Raw genomic sequence first — 27,450 nt, forward strand, 5'->3', positions numbered from 1 at the left:
CTCTTTGGACTGAAAATACTTAGTTACTTGAGAGCAACCGTGAGGTCGCAGCTGAGACCCCTAGAAAAAAAGACTGGACTTCCTGCTTATTTGAGGTAGGAAGTGTGAAGTGATTTTAATTTGAATAAGGAATAAGATTTGATCTTCTGACTTCACATGGCTTACACTGGTTTTATCTATAACAACTTTGCCATGTGGGACCACGTTCATTTAAAGGAGGCTTGAAGAGGACTCGGGTGACACTTCCTGCAGATGCCTGGAAAATCTGATTACAGAGCAACACCAGTCGCTATGCAGTTGCCAGGATTATTTTAAGACAGTGAAGACTCAAAACAAATTTCTCAAGTGTTTCTGAATTTCTGAAGAAGGCGGAGGCTGCAGAACGGACGTTAGAACCCAAAATAAAGAGGCCACGCGTCCAAAGCCGCCGGGGCAGGCCCGCGGGCGGGGCGGGGAGCAGCCTGACCGGGTCTCGGCCGCCGGCTGGGGAGGCCACGCCCACGGGGCGGGGCCGCGGGCGGGACTTCCTGCCGGGGGCCCGTCGCTCCTTCAGGAAGAGCCCCGCTGCGGATCCCGCCGCCGGCCGCCCGAGCCTGACCTCCAGTCGAGGTAAGTCCCGCGTCCGTGCGGGTCCACGGTCTAGGCCGGGGCGGGGGGCGGGGGCGCCCGAGGACGGAGGCCGCAGCCGGGGCCCCTTTATCCGCGCAGGTTCTCCTCAGACCCCGCCGCTGGGGGCCCCCGGGGACAGGGCCGCCCCCGCCCGTCCTCCCACCCCGTCCAGCGGGGTCCGCTCGCGCCTCCTCCCGCAACCGTTGGGGCAGCTCACCGCGAATTTTCTCGTACTGACTCCGAGGAAGCACCGGGAGCGCTGGCACGGCTGGCTCGCTGCCGGGGTGGCGGTGGTCCCGGGTCCCGGCGTGAGCCGCTCCCCTCGAGCCGCCGCGGCCTGGGTGGGGGCGGGGGGCGGGGATGCCTCAGGCGTCGCCTTCGGGACAGTGAAGGCGCCCGGAAGCGGCAGCCGCGAGTGGTTGTGACTGCGGCACGTCCCCCGAGTGTGATGCTCGGAGTTTCCTGGTGTCCTCCGAGCCTCCCTCTGGAGGTCCTTCCCTAGGGGTGTCGTTCGGGCTCAGGCTCCGGCGTTGCCTGCTCACGTGACTTAGCGGTATTTGCGGGTCCTCTCTTTTCCGTGAGCGGGGGACCTATAGTCCGGGTGCCTAATTGACATCCCTTTTTGGTTTCAGAAACGCTTCTCATCCTCTCCTATTTTAAACTTTTGACCCAAAGCTCCAAACCCACTCTCTTCTGTTACTCCCTGTTTCAGTGGACGTGACTGTAATCCATGCAGTTGCTGAAAGTGGGAAATCTGGGCATCATTGAAGTCTTCTTCCTCTCCTTCATACCCCATATCCAAATTATTGTTAAATGTCCCCAACTTTACCTCCCAAAGCAAATATTTCTCTGTCCTCTCAACTTCTCTTTATACACCTCTTCCTCCACTCTTCCAGATTTAAGCCAACCTTCAGGTCTTCCCTGGACTGCTGCATCCTAAATCTAAATCTCCAGTCTACCCAGCACCCACTCTCCACTTTTCCCTCCCCGCCCCAATCCATTCTCTTCAATAGCCATGGTGAAATGTTTCTTCATGGCTCTCAAATCAAAATCTTACCTCCAAGGTCCTGCCTGGCCTGATCCCTACTATCTCCAGTCTCATCCCCCTCCTCCTTCCCTTGATCTCTGAGCTGTCACACCTAGGCCTTTTAGTTACTCTTGGCTTGCGTCCTGTAATTGAGTTAGTTAATGCTTATTCACTTGTCCTTATCTTGGTTTAATCACGTTGTCAGGGCAACCTTATCAGATACCTAAGGCCAGGTTAAAGCTCTTTGATTACCTGCTTCTCATTGTACTTCTACTTTGCCTTTATTACATTTGTGGTTTTGCATGTGGCCTGACTTTTTAAAATTTATTATTATTATCTGACTCCCCACTAGCAAGTAAGTGAACTGGGCCTCTTTTCCTCACTATGATGTAGTGCAGCATGTCGTAGGTATTCAGCAAATAGCTATCAAATGATTAAACAAATAATGAATTTTGGCTGGAGAATCCCTAGAAGAAAGGGTAGCTTTTGAAATGGTCATTGAAGAATTGGTAGGAGTTTTATCCCTGCTGTTAGAAGGCAGAGATATGAGTGGCTTGAGCAGAGTTTCTGACAAGAAAACAGATGCATTGTTCTGTTAATTTGGTTCTGTTAAGCCTGGAAAAGGAATGGGAGTAAGAATGGAAAAAAGAGAGTTTGGAAACGATTCCTGAGACACTTCCTGAGACACTAAGCCGTGACTTCTGTAACTCAGTAAGTGGCTTCCCTTTTACATTAAAAAAAAATCTAATATCAGGGGAAAAGAGCAACTACGAGCAGAAACAGCTCACTATATCTGTTCTTTGCCCTCCCCTCCTTTCTGCTCCTCTTTCCTACACCATGAGCACCACCGTAGGGGATTTTGAGTAGTCTTTAAGGTGAAACTGTGTGTCAGTTATTCTCCATTATAAAGATGACAAATTTGGATTGCTTTATAAATGACAGCACATTTTTCTGAGTCTGACAGCTTGAAAAACTTCAGTGTCCTAGGTACTGAGTTTAGAATGTGGTCAAGCCAATGGTGAGTTATTTTGGTATTCTCTTCAGAAGTCAGTGGAAAGCTGGACAGGTTAGAAGATGAAAATATGTTGGTTTCTTCTGGGAAATAAATTTATTTTTGTAGTCCTGGAATTTTCTTCACATGTTGCAATAGAAAGATCAGAGTACTTTAGTATCAGAATTGAGTATGTATCTTCTGTGCCTTCCTTTCAGAGCTGCTTTAATTTCTCCATTCCCAGTGTTAATTAATCCTCTGTTCTAAAGTGTTGGGAAACACTTTATAGAGTGTTGTTATGCTGTTTTTTTTGTAATGTAAATGTTTATACACTAGAAGTGTCTTAGGTCCACTAAGAAATATTCTCCCCTATCAGTGAATCTTAAAAACCTTTGAATTCTAACATCAGCAAGAGGGCAATTATTACATTTGTGATTTTGTACACGTGTGATTCATTTCCTGAATGAAAGTATGTTGCTAATTGAGATATTTTTGTGAACTATTCTATAATTAAGACTTAGAGATTTTTAACTGTTTTGTTCTGACATGTTAAATCTGTTTAGAAGATGGCTGATCCTTGGCAGGAATGCATGGATTATGCAGTAACCCTGGCAAGACAAGCTGGAGAGGTATGAACTGAAATCTTATCAGCCATAATATGATGGATGTGGACAGTGTGATTGTCCTATTAAATAAAACATGTATTTTAATCTTTTATTTTCCATTTACTAAACATTTTAAATGGAGTCGATACTGATATTATATTGTTAAACTTTTTATGATGATAATTGTGGATTTAAAATAGGATGTAAGATTGTATGATTTTGTACCTAGAAGGTCATAACCACTAAAAGTTTATTTACGTTGGGGTAAAACATTTTTAAGAACATCGTTTCAAGCAGACTGAATGTTTTAAACCATTTCTGTTTCATCTTTTAGTTTGATTTTAAAATGATCAAACTTTTCTGTTTGCTTATCAAAAAATCTTTTTAGGTAGTTCGTGAAGCTATAAAAAATGAAATGAATGTTATGATTAAAAGTTCTCCAGCTGATTTGGTAACTGCTACTGACCAAAAAATTGAAAAAATGCTTCTCTCTTCCATAAAGGAAAAGTATCCATCTCACAGGTATCTTTTATTTTAGTTTCACATGGTAATTGAAACTTAGGTTGGAGCCAATGTACTAGACAGATTTTGATTCTAGACACAGAAATTGACTTTAGTTAATTAGAGCTGAGAAGGAATTTATTTGGAGAGTGTTGGCCCTAAGAGCAGGGCTTAGGCAGCAATCAGGATGGAAGTCAGAGCTGTAGGTGCCATTTAATACCATTTTTTGTGAATGAGTCTTCAGTTGCATATTGTAACTTCTGCTTTGTTCTACTGGTTAGAAGAGAGTCACTCAGATGCCACCAGTAGCCTCGTAACTGTTGGCTTTAGATACCTTTACCTCATTATTTCAAGATTATAAATCCTGAGCAGGAGTGTCTTGCTGAACTCAGGTTGTTTGCCCAAGCTCAACCTGCCAGGAAGGAGCAAACAAGGTATTTGGATTTCTTGATAGTAAGAGGAGTGTTTGGATGCTGGGAAGCTAATATGACAAATGTCTGCCATAGGCATGATTTAGAAATTGTATTCTCTATATTGCAAAATTTTTTTTTGTGGTGGAGTGGTAGTAACTTTAATGAGTTTGAGAGAAAATACTAAAATCAGGGCTCTCTTACACAGAGACATATGGCAGAAACATTGTCATCATTTTAAAGTTGTCATTTTCTGCTTTTTTTTTTTTTTAAGATTTATTTATTTTAAGGAGAGTGAGCTGTGGGGGGTGGGAGGGCAAAAGGAGAGGGAGAGAGAGAATCTGAAGCAGACACTGCTGAGCAGGGAACCTCACGACCCTGAGATCATGACCTGAGCTGAAATCAAGAGTCGGATGCTTAACTGACTGAGCCAGGCACCCCTCATTCTCTATTTCTTGGTCATGCCATTAACTCTTCCTGATATTTTAGCTGTTGAGAAGAAAAAATTTTTAAAGCTGTGGCTAAAAATAGTTCCTCCTAGTAAAAAGGTTTACAGCTAAGTGAAAAAAGGATGAAAGAAAATCATAATGATTAGGAGAGTTCTGTATTAAATAAAGGAAATAAAATAATGAATAAAGAAAGTAGAAACCAGGCACCATTTGCAAAATTCACCTGAGATTTATTGCATAGCATGTTTTAGATGCAGTAATTTTGGTGGGTATTTTGCTTTTTCATTGATTTATTTAATGTTCTCTGTATTGTCTATTGCTGCATAGCTAATTATCCTAAAAACTTTGCAGCTCTATACAACAAACATTTATTAGAGTTTTCTAGGGTCAGGAATATAGGAGTGGCTTGGCTGTCTGGTTGTGGTCAGGATCTCAAAGTTATAGTCAAACTGTTGGTCAAGGCTGTGGTAGGCTCAACTAGGCCTGACAGTTCACTTACGTGATTGTTGGTGACCTCAGTTCTCATGGGTTTTTGGCTAACAGCTTCCCTCATTGCCTTGCCTTGTGGGTCTCTCCTTAGAGCAGCTCTTTTTTTTTTTTTTTTTTAAAGATTTCATTTATTTACTCATGAGAGAGACACACAGAGAGAGGCAGAGACACAGGCAGAGGGAGAAGCAGGCTCCATGCAGGGAGCCCAATGTGGGACTCAGTCCTGGGTCTCCAGGATTACGCCCTGGGCCCAAGGCAGCACTAAACCGCCGGGGCTGCCCCTTAGAGCAGCTCTTAACAGGGTGGCTGGCTTCCCCTGGGGCAAGAGAGGGAAAAGGATGGAGGGAGAAAGAGGAGATAAGATGGAAACCACAATACCATTTTTTGTGAATGAGTCTTCAGTTGCATATTGTAACTTCTGCTTTGTTCTACTGGTTAGAAGAGAGTCACTCAGTTCAAATTCACACTTAAAGCAAGGGGTGTTAGGTTCTACCTCTTAAAGAGAAGAACATGAGGGAATTTGGATTTCTTTTTAAAATCACATTTCCTTAATCAGTTCTTTTTTTTTTCTTATCTGCAACAAATGTGTGTGTACACACGTGTGCGCCTTTATTATATTTGAGAATTTTGAATTTTTCACGTGACTTGGCTCTGAGGGAAATAGTTTTCTCACTTTATCAGTCTGAAAGAAGGAACAACAATAGAAAAGTGTATGGACTTATGTATTATATTGTAGACTGAATCTAAGGAAATGTTAAGGTTTGAACACTGTTGAAAGCAGTATGAAGATTTGGAATTTGTCATTCTTGCTTTTAGCTTCATTGGTGAAGAATCTGTGGCAGCTGGGGAGAAAAGCATCTTAACTGACAGCCCTACATGGATCATTGACCCTATTGATGGAACAACTAATTTTGTACATAGGTAGGTTTTTAAAATGTTAATATTATAATTGCTGTTTATATACAAACTGAATGGACCTAGATAGACACTTTAGAGAATTGTATCATTTGTAGAGCAAAATGTATTTATGCAGAATTTTCATCAAATATGGAAGAGATGATGAACGTGGGTTTGAGGTGTTTACTATTCTTTTTCTCACTGGTAGAGCCATATAAAAATGTAAGCAAGCAACAGTGCTGCTTTGAGATTAAGGAACTAATGGAGTCAATTTTGGGGGGGTCATAAAGAATGTTGTCTATCTAGGGGGTTCAGTCCAAGAGAGAAAACTATTAAAAAGAGCATGGGTTTTAGGATCAACAGACTTGAGCTTGAGTCCAAATGCTTGTATAGGCTTTGTGACGTTGGGCAAGTTATTTAATCTTCCTAAGCCCCAGTTGTTGTTGTTCAATGTGTAAAATGGGCACCTTAGTAGTACCTGCCTCATAGAAATGTTTGTTCTTGGGATACAGTAAGTAGTACTTTTATATGAGAACTTAGCATAGCGCCTGACACAAAGTAAGTTTGTAACTCAGTATATTAGCACTAAAAGAAAGCCTGGATAGCCTAATTCAGGAGGATTACACATAAATGTTATATTTGAAGTTGCCATGTAGCTGTACTTATCTTTACTAAAACAGAATTGTTAAAGTCTGTAAAACCAAGATCTAGAATCTATGATGGAGAGTTAATGTAGAAGGATGCTCATGGTATATTATAGAGAAGATTCTAATACAGAGTGTATACTATGATCCCATTTTGGTTAAAACTCTATTAAGTATTTCTTAAATTTTTTATTTTCAGTAGTTGACACGTTTTGTCATATTTTCTTCATTTTTAACTCTTGAGTCAGAAATTATAACCTATGTGTTCAAACTGTCACACAGCCATAGCAATAGGTGTAGCTAACAGTACTTTTCAGATATGAAAGTTTGGTATGAAGGGCAAGTAACAATTTGTTCTGTATAATTTAATACTTATGTTTATAGGTCCTGACTCTGGGAGAAATGACCCAAGAAAAGAAACTTTTCTTTTTAACCATGAACAGTTATAATTTTTTTGACTTTGTAAAATAGATTTTCAAAAAGTAAAAATAAATTAATATATTCATGGCATTCAACTTTCCAAAGATATAAAATGCCACGCAGTGCAAAGTGTCCTTCCGACTTCTGACCCCAGTTACCCAGGACCAGTCTGAAGGTGGCTACTGTTATCAGTTTCTTGTGAATTCTTTCAGAGATGTTTCATGCCTGTAGAAACATCCTGTATGTATGTATGTGTATCCACTACTTCTCCCTATATTTCCCATTATTTACACAAAGGGCTGCATACTATACACTCTGTTCGGGGAGAGGAGGGGTGAGACTATTTATATGAAAAAATTATATAGTCATTTACATTATGAAAAAATGTGTTTATTGAAAATAATTTTTTTATCTTGGTAAATTTGTGTGGTTTTTTTTTTTTTTTTTTTTAAGATTTCCTTTTGTAGCTGTTTCCATTGGCTTTACGGTAAATAAAAAGGTATGCTGTTTAAATTTATGGTAAAATGCCTTGCTCTCATTTTCTGAGAAAGAGTAAATGTGTGTCTGTAATAAATTTAGATTTGTCTCTATATTCAATTTATATAGCCGCATTATTTCAAAGTAAGCTGCAGAACTATTAAAATTGGCATGATACCTTTTCCAGTAAAGAAAATTTAATGTTTTATGAGAAGCAAGAATTAAAAGGAAAAATACATGCAAGTAACTGAAATGCAACTCCGTATTTAATCACCATTATGTATGTGATAGAGTCAGATGTAATAGGAGTTGATGGGTGATCTATAATGCTTAATGGAAAGGTAGGATTTGAGCGGGTAATGACTTAGTAGGTGTCAGTGAAAGGAGACTTAGAAAGACCAGAAAGTGGTAGGGGCCAGAGCATGGTTGGGAAATGGCGAGTATGTTCGGGAACCCAAAAGCTTGCTATATCTAAAACCCAGCAGAATACAATCTGTAGCTATTGCATTTCCTTGCTGTTTGGCTATTTGATCAAACGATGAATGATGTTTGCTAACATCTTACATACCTGAATTCAAGAGACTTAAATCTGTGAAAATAAAAACACATCTTAGGCACGGGGTGTGTTAATTAGTAAGAACATCTGAAAGAAGCTAAAGGAACCTTTAGCATAAAATTAGCCCTGGGCAATGTGCTGTCCCTGCCACTGAACTAACTCACAGCTCATGCAAAAGTTAGGTGTGCGAACAGATAAATATGTAGTGGAACTATGAAAAAAATGCCATGAGAACATGAAGATGTATCCAATTCTGCCAAAAGTGGTTTGGGGAAATCTTCATAACAGAAGTGGTCTTAGAATTTGATTATGTGAGTTGGGTTTTAGAAACGTAGGAGTTTTCCAGGTAAAGAAGAAAAGGAGGAAAGCATTTTAATGAGAAAGAACAACTTGGAGTAGAGCATGATGTTTGTGGGGAGCGAGATGTTCATTGTGATCGAAACCCTGAAAGTGGCAGGAGCAGAATTGATGAAGTGAAATAGTTGTGGTTTTATTGTGAGGCACTGTGGCCTGTCTCTGCCAGCATATTTATATTTTGTTTTTAGGTAGTAGAAAATCTGTAGCAGTTTTTCAAGAACAGAGTGACAGATAATTCTAGCATTGTAGAGTCCTACCAGAGGGGCATGGCAGGTGATTCTCAACTAAGACGGGGCAGTGAGGGTGGCCAAGGAAATGCCAAAATCAAGAAGTGCTTTCAAGATAAAATTTGAAGAAGACAGACACATGGGGAAGGAATGAGGTATGATGAGGTGGTAAATTATTTTTGACCTCTTTGGTTGAGGTTCCTGGAAGGCTAGCGGAAGCATAGGTTTTTCCATGTGATAAGGGGGTTATAGGTGGTATAGACCACAGTTAAAGGTGGTAGTTGAATGTATGGACTGCAAAGACCAAACCCTATAAGAATATAGACCTCCAAGATGGAAATGAAAGAAGTGAAAGAGTGAACGAATCCTGACCTACGTAACATTTAAGGATTGGACAGAGAACGAGGCCCTTAAAAAAGAAAAGTGACACGAAGATAGATTAGTGAGGTGTAGGACTAAGGGTACTGCCAGAAACATGGGGGTGCTGGATTAAGTAATGAAGAAGAGTTGATGATGGTCAGCAATTTCCAATTTTCCGAGTGGGCATTTGGGAGGTGTTCATGGGTATTCTCTTTCAAGGAAGTTTCAGAAGTGTGTGTGATCAGGGCAGAAGCCAAACTGTAAGAGGAGAATAGGAGAGGCAAAGTACAGAGTACCCTTTGGCAGTGAAGGGAAAAGAAGATAACATCTTGGAAATTTTGTAAGGGCAGTAGAAATTTGGTGTGAACGTACCAGAATGGAAATCTGAGAGAAGATTATCAGCTGATTGGAGATTTTCAGAGAAGCCTGAGAGGGTAGTAATCACAATACAGAAGGAAGTATTCACCTTAGAAAATAGGAAATATTTGTCTATCTGAGGCAGGAAGGTTAGAGACCAAAGTGGGTGCTCCTAAGTTGAGAAATGGATGGGACAAGAGTCCAGGATTCCAGTAACAGTCTTTCTCTGTTTAAGCTGGAAACTAGCATTTTTTAAGTATCCCATAGTAGTCATTTGAAAACATTTTCCGTATACCAGGTTTTTTGTTACTGCCTTAAAAACGTTGATTTAATGATAAAACATACTCCGGTTTGGTAAAGGAATCATCTTTCCTTCTGCAGATGGAATTTGGAATTGTATACAGTTGCCTTGAGGATAAGATGTATACTGGCAGGAAAGGAAAAGGAGCCTTTTGTAACGGCCAAAAACTGCAGGTTTCACAACAAGAAGGTAGGTTTATCTTCTAATTTTTGATGTGGTTGATATTATAAACATGTATTTTACTGTTTTTTTTTGTTTGTTTGTTTGTTTTACTTAATTGATGGACTTATCCCAGTTGTTAACAGATTCACAAATTATGTGTATTTTCCCTTTATTTTTCTTTATTTCCACCACAGTTTTGTATGTGGTAGTGAGGACAGGAAAGCAGGTATACTCCAGCAAACACCACTTCAGACTGGTGGCTTGCTAAGTGCTCGGGATAGAAAGATGAATAAGAATGGTTTCCCGCTCCCATGGTGTTCATGGTTATTGTTTCAGATGCTACATCTTAAATTCTTTGTCAAAATTCCTCTGATCTGATGCTGCTAGGACCACTTGTTAGACCACAAATTGGGAGGGGTGGGGGAGTCTGTTAATGTTGAGAATCATTAAAAATGATGTATATACATTTTAATGACCTTGATGATTGCGTTTTGTCTTTGTGACAGCTCACCGAAGTTTCAAGGCACCTTCTTTCCATAAACCATGTCCAACATTTTTCGCAGTTTGTACTTTCAGATTCTTTTCAGTGCAGCAAGAACTTAAATACTTGCAAATCAGTCTACATTCATAATTCTACACCTTTATATTTTTTCTCCTCAAACACTTTATAGGAGAGCAAATTTTTAGTTCATTTTCTTTTTTATTGAACTCTAAGACCCCAAAGATTGGAAGCTGCATCCTAAACTTTGAAGATGTTAACATGTGAAAAAACGTGCATCTTATAATCGAACTACTGTAGTAGCTTTTGTAGAAACCAAACCTTTCCCTTTTTTACAATTTTTTTGGCTTCTTATAGTTTTTAATTAGATGATGTAATGATTAGAGAAATAGCAGATGTAAATATGTTCGGAGCAAGCTGCTAAGCGTACCCTGGTGGGAGGAGATGAAGTGGAGGGTACACCAGGAAGCCTGTTAATGGAGAGTATTGAGTGTGGCGTGAGCCCCAGTCATGGTTTTTTTTTTTTTTTAGTTGTTTCAAAGACAGAATGGAAAGCATGGGGTAATCTGTTAAGTTAGTAAATGGAGGCCAGCCACCACTTTAATTTTAATTTTTGTTTTATGTCAAATGTATAAATTATTTCTAAATCCTACTTTTTAAATGTTTATATAATACTTGCTTCTCACTAAAGGGGTCATGCATGCAAGCAAATTGGTTATATTCTACAATTTCAGAGGATGATCTAAAAAGCAGACTCTTTGATGATTATAAAACCAGTCACTTGAGGTTAATAAATTTATCAGAATTTTAATACTTTAAGGCTTAGAAAGAAATTTGATACCATTCAGGATGAGGGAAAAAAATCTTACTTTATTCTGAATTATAGGCATCATATTTTTAAAATCAGAATTCTTATTATTAAACTCTAGTGATTATATATAACATTCTCTTTTAGATATTACCAAATCACTTTTGGTGACAGAGTTTGGCTCTTCCAGAGCACCAGAGACTGTAAGAATTGTTCTTTCTAATCTGGAAAAGCTTTTGTGCATTCCTATTCATGGGTAAGTTTTTTTCATTTCTTTCTTGAAGCTCCAGAAAATTTAAAATTTTCAAGAATGAATTTTCCTTTAGAAATGAAATTTTTAATTAATAGCTTGGGATCAGTACCATAATTCTAATTTTGTAATTCCAAAAGGCTTTTTATTTGAGAATGATTTCAAACTTAACAAAATTTACTGAAATAGGGGAAAAAAAAGTATACCCTTTACCCAGATTCACCTGTTAACATTTTATCCCTTTGCTTTGTCATTTGATCATTCCCTCTGTGTGCGTGTGCATGCACATATAACACCATTTTTTACCCTTAACTATTTTAGCGTGAATTACTTATTTTATGGCTCTTCACTCCTAAATTATTTCCTGAAATTAGGGATATTTTCTTCCATGACCACAGTAAATTGTTGACTTCATAAATTCACTATTTATCTAATCTACCATCCACATTTAATTTTGACAGTTGACCTAACAATGTCCTCTGTAGCATTTTCTTCTCCATTGCAAGAATCAGCCTAAGGTCAAAGGTCAAACATTACATGTATTTATCATGTCTCTTTTAGTCATTTTTAATCTGGAATATTTCCACAGCCTAAGGGATTAGCCACCTCCTTTCAGTTTTCAAATTATTTGCATTGAAAAATATAAGTAGGCTCTTAATTTATTTCTGGTTTCTCTGTATCAGTTTCCCCTTGTCACTTCTTATTTTCTATATTTTTACTTTCTTCTTTTTGTAAATCTTGATTAAAGTTTTAGTGGTTTGTCTTTTTTTCTCCAAAGAACCAAGATTGTAATTAATTAATCTGATTTACAGTTTTTCTTCTCTCTGCCTTGAATTTATTTTTATTCTATTTTTTTATTACTATAAGTATTTAGGCTATGAACTTTTATCTTACCACTGTTTTAAATGTACCTCATAGGCTCTAATAAGTAGGATTTTCATTATAATTATTTTTCACAAAATCTGTAATGTATACTTTCCATTTCAACTAAGAGTTCTTAAATTTCTACAAAGAAATTTTTTTTTAAATTTCATTTTTAATTTAAGTAGTTTTATTACATCATAATGAATCTGCCATAGAGCCTACTAATATTTGTGCCTAGTATATGATTAAATTTTGGGGACAGTTCTGTATGCACTGAAAAAATATATTCTCCATTATAAGGGTACAATGTTTGATATATAACCTAAAGATTGACCTTATGTTTTTTTGTCTACTTCATCTGCCTGATACTGAGTGATTTGTTAAATTCTCCTATAATTGGTATGTTTCTCTTTATTTCTCCTTGCAACTTTTAGAGCTTTTATCTTATATAAGATGGAAGCTGCATTATGTGATGCCTATATACAACTTTTATGCCTTGTATAATTTTAACTTTATATAGTATACTTTGTCTTGTTTCATGCTTTTAGACTGAAAGTCTATTTTGACATCAAAATTGCAAACTCTACCTCCTTATTATTGCTATTTGCCTAGTAAATCTTGGTTCACTCTTACTTTTAGCCTTTTTGAATAACTTTTTAAAGTGTATGTCTTGATTACAGTATGGAGTGGAGTTCTGCTTAAGAATGCAAATGAAGGGCAATCCTGGTGGCTCAGCGGTTTAGCGCCACCTTCAGCCCAGGGCCTGATCCTGGAGACCCGGGATCTAGTCCCACATTGGGCTCCCTGCATGGAGCCTGCTTCTCCCTCTGCCTCTTTCTGTGTGTCTCTCATAAATAAATAAATAAAATCTTTTAAAAAAATGCAAATGACTTAAATACTTATTCTTTTAATAAAACAGGGCTATTCATTTATTAATATATGATTGTTTTGTTTAGTCTCAAATCTACCCTTTGGTCTTAGTTTTTTTGCTTGACTTCAAGGAAGAACAGGAAGCATTTTATAAGGTTTTATGAGTCACTTTTATATAAAACTCATCCTCTATAATTCCTTGAGAGCACATGTGCTTGGGATTCCATGAGTTCTAGCACATTCCAAAGTATGAACTTCTCAAAGTATGTTGCTTTTGAGAAATCTGATGCCATTCCAATGTTTTTGGCTTTTAAATTCATGTTTTACTTGGAGACTGAGAATTTTTTTTCTTTTAATTTTTCACAGCTAATAGTTTTACAAGGGATATATCTTGGAATTGCTCATTCTGTCAGTTTTCTCCTTTAATATGTATACTCAGGTCTTTTTTTCATTCCGGAACATTATTTTTTTTTTGAGTTCTAGTTCTAAATACTATTTTTGTTTTCATTTTCTGTTCAGTTTTCATTTTCTTCAGGACACTCTTAGGAATGTTCAGCTACCTTTGTGTCTTCTTTTCAGCCATTTTCTCTCTGGTCCTTTTTACTTTCCTGTCTTGCTTTTCCTCATTGCCCTTGATTATATTTTTATTGGCATCTGTTATTCTTGAGGTACCTTGTGATTGAGTTTTCATTCCTGATAGAATCTTGTCCTCTCCTCTCCTGCACCTTCTTTTCTGAGTTAACTCCCTTTTTTGTTTCTTCCTCCAACCCTGCCTCCCAATTTCTGCAGTAGTTTTTGTATTTTTCATTTAACTCCCTCCTCCGCCCCCATATTTACAAATATTTGAGGATATTTAATCCAGATTGGATTGATTTTCAGTTTTTTACAGCTTCATTGTTGACTTTTTGTGGGAGACTTTCAGGCAAAAATAGCAAACACTTTCATTAGCAATTGTCTGATGTATTACAGTAGTTTTGTATGGATGTGGTCTCCTTTTTTCTATTTCTATTCATTGTGTGATCAGGGTTCCTGGTTTCAGAGCTCCTTATGCTGTCAGTTCTGCCCTTTTGTGTAGTGTCTTCCATGATAATCTATTTAATTGGGGGGGTGGCGAGGGTTGGCCGGTCTTGTTTCTTTCATTTCTGCAGGATCCATACTTTTTCACTTCTCTTTTCCTTCTTTATCTAAAAGAGATGCCACCTCTTTTTTTTTTTTTAGATATGATGGACATATTTTGAGATATAATTGACCTCTAACATTAATTGACATCTAACATTGAGATATAATTGAGATAACATGGTATACAACATAATGATTTTGTATTTGTATATATTGTGAAATGATCACCACAGGAAGTCTAATTGATATCCATCACCACATATAGTTAAGATTTTTTTTCTTGTGGTGAGAACTTTTAAGATCTACTTTCTTAGCAGCTTTCAAATATACAATACAGACTATTATTATTATTATTATTATTAAAGATTTTATTTATTTGACAGAGAAAGAACAAGCACAAGCAAGGAGAGTGCCAGAGGGTGAAGGGGAAGCCGGCTCTGACCTAGCAGGGAGCCCAATGCAGAGCCCTGGGATTATGACCTGAGCCGAAGGCAGACACTTAACCAGTTGAGCCACCCAGGTGCCTCACAATACAGAATTAAAAACAGTAGTCACCATGCAATATATTATGTCCCTATGACTTACTTTATAACTGGAAATTTGTACCTTTGGGACCTCCTTTAACTATTTTGCCAGTCCCCTCAATTCCTTCCCTCTGGCACCCACCAGTCTGTTCTCCATGTCTGAGAGCTTGATTGCTTTATTATTTTGTTTTCTTTTTAATTGGTTATTCTACATATATGGGCGATCTTATCTGACTCTTCCCAAGTACAGCTTCTTTGCAGCTGTGAGTTTAGGTTCTACTTTTTTCCAGCCCCTTCCCTGTAGCAGGACTATGAATTACCAATCCTTATACATGTTCAGCACTTTTGTATTTGTTGTCTCACTTTCTCTTTCTTAAGATAGCTTTGTCTGTATGCCCTCTGGGTCCTCTGCTTCCTTCTCCTCCTTGTGACAGAGTCTTTTCTGCCTCCTCTCCCCAACTCTGCATCCACGAGCTTGCAATGCTCTATTAGGATTCTTTTGTTTTTCCTTATACTTACAGGTAGAGAATTTGTGTTTTCTGGTTCCTAGAACTGCTGAAGGAATGGGTCCTATGGGTTTTACTTGTCCTTGTTGATTTATTTTTATTTTGGGGAAAAGGTAATGGTGCATTTTAAATCAGAATGCCACTATTCTCCAAACCTCAGAGTCCTTCTATAATTGGAGTTTTATAAGTGACAAAATTAAAAGCAAATATTAATAAATACATACATTTGTCCTTAAGAGAAGCTAGAGTTTTGAGGTTCTTAAATTTAATATAATTAAATAGCATTTCTCTTTTATTGTAATTGTTTTCATGAAAAAAGAAAAATAATTACAGATTTTTGTGATTTTATTTCACTACCAGCTGTGCTTATCTTTTTCCTTCTGAAAATAATCACTGACTTTAACACTCTTAGAACTGACTTAAAACATCTGACAATTCAGACTTATTTGTAGGTGAGTTGACTGAGGCTCAGAAAGGTAAAGTGACTGCCCAAGATCACACAGGTAAATGGAGATGTGACTAGACCCCTGGCTTCCAGACCAATTCTCTTTCTCCAACATTAGAATTTTCTTTTAGGAATCAGGACATTCCATGTATAGTTTGGCCATGGTACAAACTGCATTTGTAGGCTGTAAATCTGTGATCTATTTAGTAATAAGTAGAAAGAGAAGAGTTCCTGTCAAGAAGGTATGGTACGTACCTACAAGCACTCAGATGGCTCAGTCTAGAGCATGCAACTCTTGATCTTGGGGTTTGTGAGTTCAAGCCCTACGTTGGGCATGGAGCCTACTTAATAAATAGAGAGGGGGATAGAGAAGGTATAGAACCTCCCAGACCGATGTCCTTGAGGGAAGAGCAATATGATTTTAAAAGCCTACAGCTATAGTGTGCTATTTTGAAGCAAGGGCTTTAACTGTGGGCAATAAAATGTTTATGTTAGTCATAATAGAGCTGTAAGTGCTTTATAACTTTAACCTTGTATTTTTCCATTGTCTGAAGAAAAAGTAAAGTGACCTTTTATTTTTAGATTTTCTTAAAAGTATAACCAGGAAAATATTACCAAGTAGAAGTCCTGATGTACTGATTTCTTTTGTGTTCTTCTGAGTTTTGAGTTTTTCTTTAAGATTTTATTTATTCATGAGAGAGACAGAGAAAGAGAGAGAGGCAGAAACACAGGCAGAGGGAGAAGCAGGCTCCATGCAGGGAGCCTGATGTGGGACTTGATCCTGGGTCTCCAGGATCACGCCCTGGGCTGCAGGTGGCGCTAAACCGCTGTGCCACTGGGGCTGCCCAGTTTTGAGTTTTGCAATCTGAATTCGGAAGGGTTACTTACACACACGCAAACATGTACATGAAACTAAAGAGTCATAATTTGAATGAATGCCTTAAACAATAGAAACAGCCTAATAGGTTCCTAATTAGGAAATGACTTTTTTTTTTAAAGATTTTATTTATTCATGAGAGATACACAGAGAGAGAGAAAGGTAGAGACACAGGTAGAGGGAGAAGCAGGCTCCATGCAGGAAGCCCAATGTGAGACTCATTTCTGGGATTCCGGGATCACTCCTTGAGTCAAAGGCAGACGCTCAACCACTGAGCCACCCAGGCATCCCTAGGGACTTATTTAGGTAAAATACATGTCATGTCCATTTACATCTATAATATTTTCTGGCATCATGGTTTGGGAATAATTTCATCTTAAACATGGAGTTTGAGGCCCTTTTATATGTTAGGCACTCTCATAGGTGCTTTGTGTATATTTATTGTTAACTATTACAACAGTGGTCCAAAATAGGTTGGTTTTCCCATTTATATGACAAGAAAAGTAAAACTTTAAGAGGAAACTTTCAGATTACAGTTTTAAGCAGCTAACTAGGTATGCACACTCAAATCTCTGTGATACCAAAGATAGATAGTCCTTTTTATTTTGTACCATATTAATTCTATAGAAGGATCAGACTAAGAATTCAGAACACGTTTGTAAAATCTAGACCACAGCCTTGGTTATTCAGTAATTAAGTATTCTCTCTGGAAATATTTGTCCTTAAAAGAATATGTTCTTTTTGTTCTTCTTTGACTATAAGCCTCCTTCCCTGAGAACTCATGATCTTTATTAGAAATGGACTGAAGCATTACCAATAGGTATCACTATTGTTCTTCCATCCTATGATTCTGTCTCTGAAGACAATACTAAGGAGTTATTTATGAAAGATCTTGGTATCTACTTTCTATGAAATGAGCTATGAACTATCATATATCCCATGAGAAAAAGGGAAAAATATGCCATTCTTTATTTAAACTAATAAGAGTCACTAAAGTTAATTTGGTTTTATGTGTTTGGAAAGCAGTCAAACAACTGTTTAGCATTTGTTACTAGTTCTTAAATTTGATATACAGTAAGAAATAGTAAAACACATTCAAAATCTAAGGTATCATATAATTTTAATCATCTTTTAAAAAGATTTATTTATTCATGAGAGACAGAGAGGCAGAGACACAGGCAGAGGGAGAAGCAGGCTCCATGCAAGGAGCCCGACGTGGGACTCCATCCCGGGTCTCCAGGATCAGGCCCTGGTCTGAAGGCGGCGCTAAACTGCCGAGCCACCCGGGCTGCCCACCATACTGTTTTGATTACATCTTTGTCGTATATGGTGAAATTTGGGATTGTGATACTCCAGCTTGGGTATTCTTTTTTTTTTTTTTTTTTTTTAAAGATTTTTTTATTTATTTATTCATGATAGTCACAGAGAGAGAGAGAGAGAGGCAGCGACACAGGCAGAGGGAGAAGCAGGCTCCATGCACCGGGAGCCCGATGTGGGATTCGATCCCGGGTCTCCAGGATCGTGCCCTGGGCCAAAGGCAGGCGCCAAACCGCTGCGCCACCCAGGGATCCCTCGGCTTGGGTATTCTTGAGTGCTTTGGCTATGTGGGCTCTTTTGTGGTTCCATACAAATTTTACAATTTTTTGTTCTAGTTCTGTGGAAAGTGCTGTTGATATTTTGGCAGGGATTGCATTGAATCTGTAGATTACTTTGGGTAGTGTGGACATTTTAATATTAATCCTTCCAATCCATGAGCATGGAATCTCTTTTTGTTTTTGTTGTTATGAATTTCTTTAATCAGTGTTTTATAGTTTTCAGAGATCATTTACTTCCTTGGTTAAGTTTATTCCTGGGTATTCTTTTTGATGCAAATGGTAGTGGAATTGTTTTAATTTCTCTTTCTGCTAGTTCATTATAAGTGTATCAAGATGAAACATTTCTACATATGAATTTTGTGTCCCGTGAGTTTACTGGATGCAATTATCAGTTCTAATAGTTGTTTTGATGCAGTCTTTAGGATGTTCTCAGTATAATATCATGGCATCTGGAGGTAGTGACAGTTTTACTTCTTCCTTACCAATTTGGATGCCTTTTATTCCATCATCTTGTGTGAGTGTTGCATCTAGGACTCCCAGTAGAACATTCAAGGGGTGGGAGTGGACATTCTTATCTTATTCCTGCTCTTCAAGGAAAAGTTCTTAGTATTTCATCATTGCAGATAATGTTATCTGTGGGTTTTTCATATATGACCTTTATTATATTGAGATATATTCCCTACAAACCAGCCTTGCTTTGGGTTTTTAACATGACCTGGTGTTGAAGTTTATCACATATTTTTTCTGCTTCTGTTGGGATGATCAAGTGATTTTTTTATCTTTTGTTTTACTGATGTGGCATGTAACATTGATTGATTTGACAATATTGAACCATCTTTGCATCCACAGAATAAATCCCACTTGGTCATGGTGAATGATCATTTTGATGTATTATTAATGCAGTTTGCTAATATTTTGAGGAGTTTTATATCTCTGTTCATCAGTGATATTAACCTGTAGTGTTTTTGTCTGATTTTGGTGTCCGAGTAATCGAGTAATGCTGGCCTCAGAATGAATTTGGGAGCTTTTTTTTTTTTTTTTTTTTTTTGAATAGCTTGAGAAGAATATATATTCCTTATTTTTAAAAATTTATTTTAGTGACTCTTAAATGTTTCAATTCACCTGTGAATCCATCTCATCCTAGGTTTTGGTTTGTTGGGGGTTTGATTACTGATTCAGTTTCATTGCTAGCTTATTAGTCTCCTCAGATTTCCTATTTCTTCCTGATTCAGGTGTGGATGTTCATATGTTTCTAGGAATTTATTCATGTCTTGTAGGCTGCCCAATATAATCTTTATAATATTCTCCTATAATCCTTTGTATTTCTGTGCTATCAGTTATTTCTTCTCCTTCATTTCTGATTGAGTCTTTTCTGTTTTTGTTGATGAATCTGGCTAAAGGTTTATCACCTTTGTCTTTTCAGAGAACCTAGTTTCATTGACCTTTTTTGTTTGTTTGTTTCCATTATTTCTGCTCTAGTTTTAATATTTCCTTATACTAGCTTTGGGCTCTGTTCTTTTAAAAGATCTCTTAGATGTAAGGTTAGGTGTTAGATTTTTCTTGTTTCTCGAGTTAGGCCTGTATTGATATAAACTTCTGTCTTAGAACCGCTTTTTGCTGCATCTCCAAGAGTTTGGACAGATTTTATTATCTTCATAGATTTTATTCTGTTTACTTTCTTGGTTGACCCATTGCTTGTTTAGTGGCATGTTGTTTAGCCTCTGTGAATTTGTGTTCTTTCCAGATTGCTTCTTGTAATTGATTTCTAGTGTTATACCATTTTGGTCAGAAAAGATGCTTGATAGGATTTCAGTCTTCTTGATTTTATTGAGATCTGTTTTGTGGCCTAACATGTGATCTGTTCTGGAGAATGTTCTATGTGCACTTAAAAGAACATATATTCTGCTGTTTTTAGATGGAATGTTTTGTGTAGATCTTTTTATGTCCTTTGTGTATATTTTTTGTATATATTTATATGTTTTTTGTCCTTTGGCCTAATGTGGTGTTCAAAGATACTGTTCCCTGTTAATTTTCTGTCTGGATGGTCTATATGTTGATGTAAGTACTGTGTTAAAGTCCCCTACCATTATTGTATTATTGTCAATTTCTCCCTTTATGTCTATTAGTAGTTGCTTTAAGTATTTGGATGCTCCAGTGTTAGGTGCATAGATATTTATAATTGTTATAGCCTCTTTTTAGATTGTTCCTTTATCATTATATAATGCCCTTCTTAGACTTTAAAATAAAGACTAACAAAAGACAATTTCGTGTGATCTGAATATTGATACTGTGGCTTTTTGTTTCACTTCTGTTTGCATGGAATCTTTTTTCATCCATTAAGTATGTATATGTCTTTAGGTCTATCCATGAGCCTCTTACAGGCAGCACATGGATAGGTCTTGTTTTTTAATGTGTTTAGTCACCCTGTATCTTTTGATTGTAGCATTCTGGTTTTTTACCTTTATTTATAAAGTAAGTACTTACTGTCATTTTGTGACTTACTTTCTGGTTATTTTTCTCTGTTCCTTCTCTTGCTGTCTTCTCTTGTGGTTTGATGGCTTTTTAGTGTTATGCTTTGATTTCTTTCTCTTTTTTTGTGTTTATCTATTGTAGGTTTTTTATTTGCAGTTACCATTAGGTTCATATATAACATCTTGTAGGTATAGCAGTCTATATGAAGTTGATGGTCACTTAAGTTCAGATTCTAAAAACACTAGTTACTCCCCTACCCGTATTTTATGAATGTCACATTTTAGATAATTTTATTTTGTGTATACTTGACTTATTTTTGTACATGTAATTCATTTTACTGCTTTTGTGTTTTTACCTACATGCTGGTATTATAAGAGATTTACCTACCTTTATTATATTTTTGCATTTGTGAAATTTCTTCCTTTCATAATTGTCTTAATGTTAGGGCCTTTTATTTTCCACTCAGAGAATTGCCTTCAACATTTTGTGTAAGGCTGGGTTAGTGGTAATGAACTCCTTTAACTTTTGTTTGTCTGGGAAACTCTTTATCTCTCCTATTCTGAATGATTATCTTGCTGGATAGAGTATTCTGGTTGCAAGTTTTTTCCTTTAAGCACTTTGCAGGCCAGAAGATGGTGTCATGATATAGTCACAGTTTCTCGTGAGATCGGGTGACAGCCTTATGAGGTTTCCCTTGTATGTAACTGTTTTTCTCTTGCTGCTTTTAAAATTCTCTTAATAAAAAATTTGGCAAAAAGTAACAATAATGTAGGGAGTATAGACCTCCATGGATTCATCTTGTTGGAGGGTCTCTGCCTCCTGGATATGGATGTGTTTCTTTCCCCGAGTTTTCTGCTACTTCTTACTCTCTTCTCTTCTCTTACTGAGATCCTTATAACACTAATGTTATTATGCTTGATGGTATCACTGAATTTCCTTATCTTTTTTTTTTTTTTTTTTCCTGTCCAGCTTGTTTGCTTTCCATTACCCAGTCTTCTGTTCTTGTTCATCCTCTGTTCTATTGTTGATTCACTATGGTGTGTTGTTTTTGTTTTTTCCATTTTTGAGTTCTTTATGTGATTGGTTCTTTTTTATATTTTCTATCTCTTTGTTGAAGATCTGAGATCTACTCCCCCCCCGCCCCAAGTCCAGTGAGTATCTTTATGACCATTACTTTTAATTCTTCAGCAGGCATAGTGCTTATCCCCATATCATTTAACTTTTTTGCTGCGATTTTTTTCTTGTTCTTTCATTTGGGACATATTCCTCTGTCCCCTCATTTTATCTGACTCTGTTTCTGTGTATTAGGAAAGTCAACTCTGTCTTGAAAATAGTGGCTTTGTGGAGAAAAGGTTCTGTAGTGCCCTGCCCAATACCCCCTGGTCATCAGAACCAGGCATCCAGGGGTGTCTCATCTGTGGGCTGTGTGCACCTTACTGTTGTGGCTGAGTCACGTGTGCCTTCAGCCCAGTAGTCTACAGTGACCTATTTTATTTTGCCTGCTGTGGGCACATCATGCCAGGTTTGGTCCTGCACTATTAAGGGGCCTGAGGCCACTGCATGCTTGTATGTGGGAGGTGTTGACATCCAGTTTGCTCCAGCAATGGGTACACCAGAGGGCAGGGCACTCTCCCTTGCACGGCTTCCTGAGAGGCTTTTATTGGTGGGTGAGGTGGACAGTCAGACTACATGTCTGTACCCAGTCTGTCTGCTTTAGTAACAGGCATACCATCTGCAGGGCACTCTCCCTTGGTGGCCAGCTAAAAGATTTGGCTGCTGGAACTCGGTGTGCTGGTGTGTGAGGTTATCTTCCCTTCCACCCAAGGAGTTGTCACTTTGGGGCTGCTTGTAGCATGTGCTGGGCTGGAGCCGCTTTTGAGGGACACCTACAAGTTGGGGGGTGGCAACTCTATGGGTCTGCAGCTGAATGTAAGCATGAGGGTATGCAGTGCTAGCAAAATAGGTGGAGAAGGTTTGCACAGGTTTCCACACATGTCAGGCTCTTCAGGCTGGGGAGATGAAGTGAAGTGGTGCCTGCCCATACTTTTGTTCTTGGTGTTTACTGAAGATTCCTGCCCCTCCAGCACGTGTTCTGTGATTAGTAAATCAGTTTCTTTCCATGTATACCACAGGTACTTTTCAAATTGCTGCTTCTATGCTGTGTCTAAACTGGAGTATTTATTATAGGTTATTTATTTTAGATTACTTTAGGGCAGGGATGGTTTTCCATTGCCCTCCAGCACTTCCAGAGCTAAGCCTGCTGATTTTTAAAGTACCTGGAGTTAAGCCCTGCTGATTTTAACAGCTATCAAAGTTAAGCTGCAGTGGTTATCAGAGCCAAGTGTTATGGGAACTCATCTTCCCAGTGTGGTTCTCTGGTACCTGGAGTACCTGGCATGGAGTCTGATCATCTCACTTCTCCACACTTGTAATGTTCTTCTCATTTGTGGTTAGTCTCACTGGAGGATTTGGTTCCCAGCTGTATCTCTGTCCCCTTCTACCCTTTTTGATGTGGTCTTTTCACAGTTAACTTTGGAAGGTCTGTTTTGCCAAACTTTGGGTCATTTTTCAGAGCAATTTGCACAGATGTAGCTGTTATCTTGGTGTGTCTGTAGAAGGAGTTGAGGTTAGGAGTCTCCTACCCACTCCCTCTTCCTGCTCTCCCCAGCTCCTGTTATTTCCTTTTCAGTGAACAGATCTCATTGCTTTATATTCAGAGGTTTAAAGAATTACAAAAGGAGTTTGAGTAAAAATCAGTTAAAAATTACTGCAGATATGATGAATGCTTTTTCTTAAATATTTGTTTGTTCCTTTAATAAAGGGGATACTCCCTAACATAACCAGAATACAATTGTAAAAAAAAAAAAAAAAAAAAAAAATCAGGAAATTAACAGTAATATATTACTTAATATAGAAACTTTATTCAGATTTAAAAAAAAAAATCTCAGATTCAATCCAGGATCAAACATTGCATTTGTCATTTCTCATCAATTTTCTTTTTCTTTAATCTGGAACAGTTGCTTAGTCTTTTTTTATGATCTTGCTGTTTTTGAGAAATGTAGGCCAATTATTTTGTAGTATGTGTCTTGATTTGGATTTCTCTGGTTTCCTCAAGATTAGAGTTATACATTTTTGTCAGAATACCAGAGAAGCAAGAGGAGGTACTTGATACCTTGTCCCATTATTGGTAATAATAAGTTAGATCACTTGATAGTGGTAGACTATTATAAAGATGCTTTTCCATTATACATATAGGCATACCTCAGAGATACTGCAGGTTTGGTTCTAGACTACAGCAATAAAGCAACTATCTCAAGGCAAATCAAATGAATTTTTTTGGTTTTCCAGTGCATTTAAGTTGTGTTTATATTATACCATGGTATATGAAGTATAGAATAGGATTATGTCTAAAAATTTTTAGTAATAAAAACCAACATTTTATTACTAAAAAATGCTAATCATCTGAGCTCTCGGTATGTCATGATCATTGATCACCCATCATAACAAATAATGAAAAAATTGGAAGTATTATGAGAATTACCAAAATGTGACCAAGACACAAAGTACTAATAGATTTGCCTGATGCAGGATTGCCACAAACCTTCAGTTTGTAAAAAATGCAATTATCTGTGATTTGTGATAAAACAAAGCACAATAAAATGACCTATGCGTGTAATATGTATCTTAGGGGGAGATAATTTGACATTATATAAATAAATCAGTTATTACTGTAATGGCTATCAAGTAGTGTCCATAGTTACCTTAATTTATTTCCAGGGAAGAGGTACAAACCTGAAATACTCTATTCAGGCAGGCAGGCCTCCATCACACCAGAACCCAGGTGTGCTGTTATCCCTCTAATCACACATACTGATGTGTACATATATGGCAATGATCAATAATAACATATTTTACTCCTCTTAGAGACTGCTTGTATTATGGGGTCTGTAGTCCCTGAGTTGAGACAAAAATGAATATACATGCCTGCCATTATAAAAGAATGAAGGCATTTTCTTCTGTTTTTCTGAAAATTTTAGTGTTTATCTTACTAAATGATTACTCTGTGAGGATTAATTTTGTCATCTGTATAGTGTACCCTATAATTAGATTTTATGTATTTTTATTTTATAATTAGGTCTTTTTTAACTTGTCAGTTCAACACGTAAAGGAGGAGCCCTTTTGAAAATTTTTTTAATCTTATTTTTAAATGTTATTTGTTAGGATCCGAGGTGTTGGAACTGCAGCTGTTAATATGTGCCTTGTGGCAGCTGGAGTTGCAGATGCATATTATGAAATGGGAATTCACTGTTGGGATATGGCAGGAGCTGGCATTATTGTTACTGAAGCTGGTGGAGTACTAATGGATGTGACAGGTAAAATTATGGGACAGGAAAGCATTTTTCTTTCTGTTGGATTTTCCTTTACATGTGGCTTTTTTTTTTTTTAATGTTTAAGAATTTAAGTGTAATATATATTAAAGGCAAAACAAAAACAAGCCATGTGATTTTCTGCAAAATCAGAATAACATTTTGAGAGATAGAGGCAAGATGCTAATTGTAATGTGGGATTAATGAACTATGACTAAGCCTCTTCAAACATGAGTATTGGGAACTTTTGAGAAGCTATCAGAAAATTATAGAAGGTCACTAAATCTGAAGTTTGTACCAAGAACTCTTTGGTGACTATGGTGGTATTTGACAGTGATCTTCCCCCACCATTACTTTCTGCTTTGGGCCTAGAGAGGTTAACTTCTTGCTTTGAACTGATGGTGAAATTCTATAAAGTGAAGGAGTGAACCTGGGCCAAAAGTATTAACCAGTGATTTTGGAGAAAGGCAACAAAGAAATAAGGAAATGAGAAGGAGAATGGTATGAAAATGCCATGGAATCAGATTTCCTGTCCATTAGATTCCCAAACATGAAAGAGGTAAATAAGAGTAACAAAAAGAATAGAAAAAGAACATAAGAAAGAAGATGAAACTAAATTCATTAGTTAACATACAGTATAATATTAAATAAAACCTTAAACTAGAGGATATTTTTTAGACTGGTATGATTGAGGCATACCCTGGCCCCTCAAAAAACCCTGGTATTTACTAAAAGATTTTTTAAAACTCATTTATGTCTTGCCAAAGCTTAAACATTATGGTTATGTGACTACTTTTTTTTTTTTTTTTTTTTTTTTAAGAAAACTGAAAGTATTAAAATGTTATGACTGACCATAGTACATATATATTGCTATACTAATTTTACAGGAATTATTTTTGGTTTGATTTTAGGTGGGCCATTTGACTTGATGTCACGAAGAATAATTGCTGCAAATAGCAAAACATTAGCAGAAAGGATAGCCAAAGAAATTCAGGTGATACCACTTCAAAGAGATGATGAAGAGTGATTGCAACAGCCCCACATGTTCAGTCACAGCTGTATCTTCCCATAATTGCTGACACACTGATGGTGTTATAAAATTTAGGACATTTCAGATGTAAAATATGACTGGTTAAAATGGTCTTTGATATTCATATTTAAAATGCAGTTTGTTGTATCTTTTACTAAGACTAGGTATGAAAGAATAGGTGATGAAATATTTCATTGTTTTAAAAAAATTTTGGGTGTATGTTGGGGAAAAATACACAGGTGGTTGAGACAAGGTATCGATCACATCAACTGAAATAGCAGTTTAGAGTTTCTAAATATATATGAGTCTCTGAAAGTTTGACTATGTACATAAGCATTCTTAATTAGATAGGTAACTTTTTGGAAAAAATCTCTTTAGTTCCCAAAGGTATATTTAATTAAATTTGTAAGAATATAATGGCTACTTCCTAGACCAAGTTTTTTTTCTTTGCAGAGAACCTTGTTTTATTCATCTGTGTACACATAGCACCTAGCAGAGTACAAATATGGACAATTCAAAAATAAGCATTGAAATAGTATTTTGGAGGTAGCAATTCCATAACATAAAAGAAATGAGCTCACCACTCTTTATTTTTATTTTAGGTTTTGAGGTAAAAAAAATATCATTTTCATATCTTACATTATCATTCCTTATAGCATTTCACATTGCCATACTATTTCAATTATCTTACTGCTAGCTATCATTTCTAATTGTGGACATTCTGCACTTAATGTATTTTCTAAGACACTGCATTACAGTATTTATTTGGATTCTTTTAAAGTTCCTATGTAAAACAAGCTGTTTCAGAAAATCATTCTCATCAGGGGTCTATTTTTTTTTTATTCTGTAGTTAGAGACACTATAAAATTGTACTAAACTCAATATTCATGTTTTGAAGACGTTCATATTGACCTGAATGTGCACAGAAAACCTAGAACTGGTAGATACACTGTATTGTTAATTTTAAGCTATGTTTTTCCCCAAAAACTTATTTAATTTCTTTGCCACTGGATTCTATTCAGTCTTAAAATATTCCTTAATAGTCTTTGGCTTATGAAACTAAAAATTGTTCTGGTTCATAGTTTTTTAAAAGGTTAATTGACTGCTTAGCCTTGTCCCTGGGTACTTGAACAGAGTATTAGGTTTTGTTATGGTCTCATGTGAGTCTTGTATTTGATAAAATGAAAAGTACATCTGTAAAGTAGGTAATTTTATTGTTGTGCACATCTAATATATTTTAAAATGTGGTACTTAGATTTGAGTATAATTACTGTATTTGTACTGTTGATCATGTTCAATAAAAATATCTTGTACTATATTCTACGGTTAATTTTTCAATTAAATGTATTTTAATTGAGACTCAAAAATAAAATTATAAAGTATGA

The 27,450-nt window shown here is 36.9% G+C and overlaps 1 protein-coding gene and 1 long non-coding RNA gene across 7 annotated transcripts; one reads left to right on the top strand and one right to left on the bottom strand.

Moving 5' to 3' along the window:
• On the top strand, positions 1 to 27,450 carry IMPA1 (inositol monophosphatase 1). 6 transcript variants are annotated; one of them, XM_077876441.1, is made up of 10 exons: positions 461 to 609; positions 2,251 to 2,347; positions 3,191 to 3,256; positions 3,621 to 3,754; positions 5,898 to 6,002; positions 7,496 to 7,541; positions 9,758 to 9,866; positions 11,294 to 11,402; positions 24,890 to 25,041; positions 25,923 to 27,450. In XM_077876441.1, the coding sequence occupies exons 3-10, from the start codon at positions 3,194 to 3,196 to the stop codon at positions 26,060 to 26,062; spliced, it is 858 nt and encodes a 285-aa protein (XP_077732567.1). In that variant the 5' UTR covers positions 461 to 609; positions 2,251 to 2,347; positions 3,191 to 3,193; the 3' UTR covers positions 26,063 to 27,450. The 6 variants fall into 6 exon arrangements, with proteins under 6 accessions (XP_077732571.1, XP_077732570.1, XP_077732566.1 ...); XM_077876442.1 differs by lacking the exon at positions 461 to 609 and adding an exon at positions 997 to 1,162; XM_077876440.1 differs by lacking the exon at positions 2,251 to 2,347 and having other exon boundaries at positions 7 to 609.
• Positions 228 to 1,691, bottom strand: LOC144300428 (uncharacterized). The gene is made up of 2 exons (XR_013367052.1): positions 827 to 1,691; positions 228 to 375 (listed from the first exon to the last, which is right to left on the bottom strand). It is a non-coding gene; the product is annotated as an uncharacterized LOC144300428 (long non-coding RNA).

The sequence above is a fragment of the Canis aureus genome, chromosome 28, assembly GCF_053574225.1.
Source record: "Canis aureus isolate CA01 chromosome 28, VMU_Caureus_v.1.0, whole genome shotgun sequence".
Classification (NCBI taxonomy): domain Eukaryota; kingdom Metazoa; phylum Chordata; class Mammalia; order Carnivora; family Canidae; genus Canis; species Canis aureus.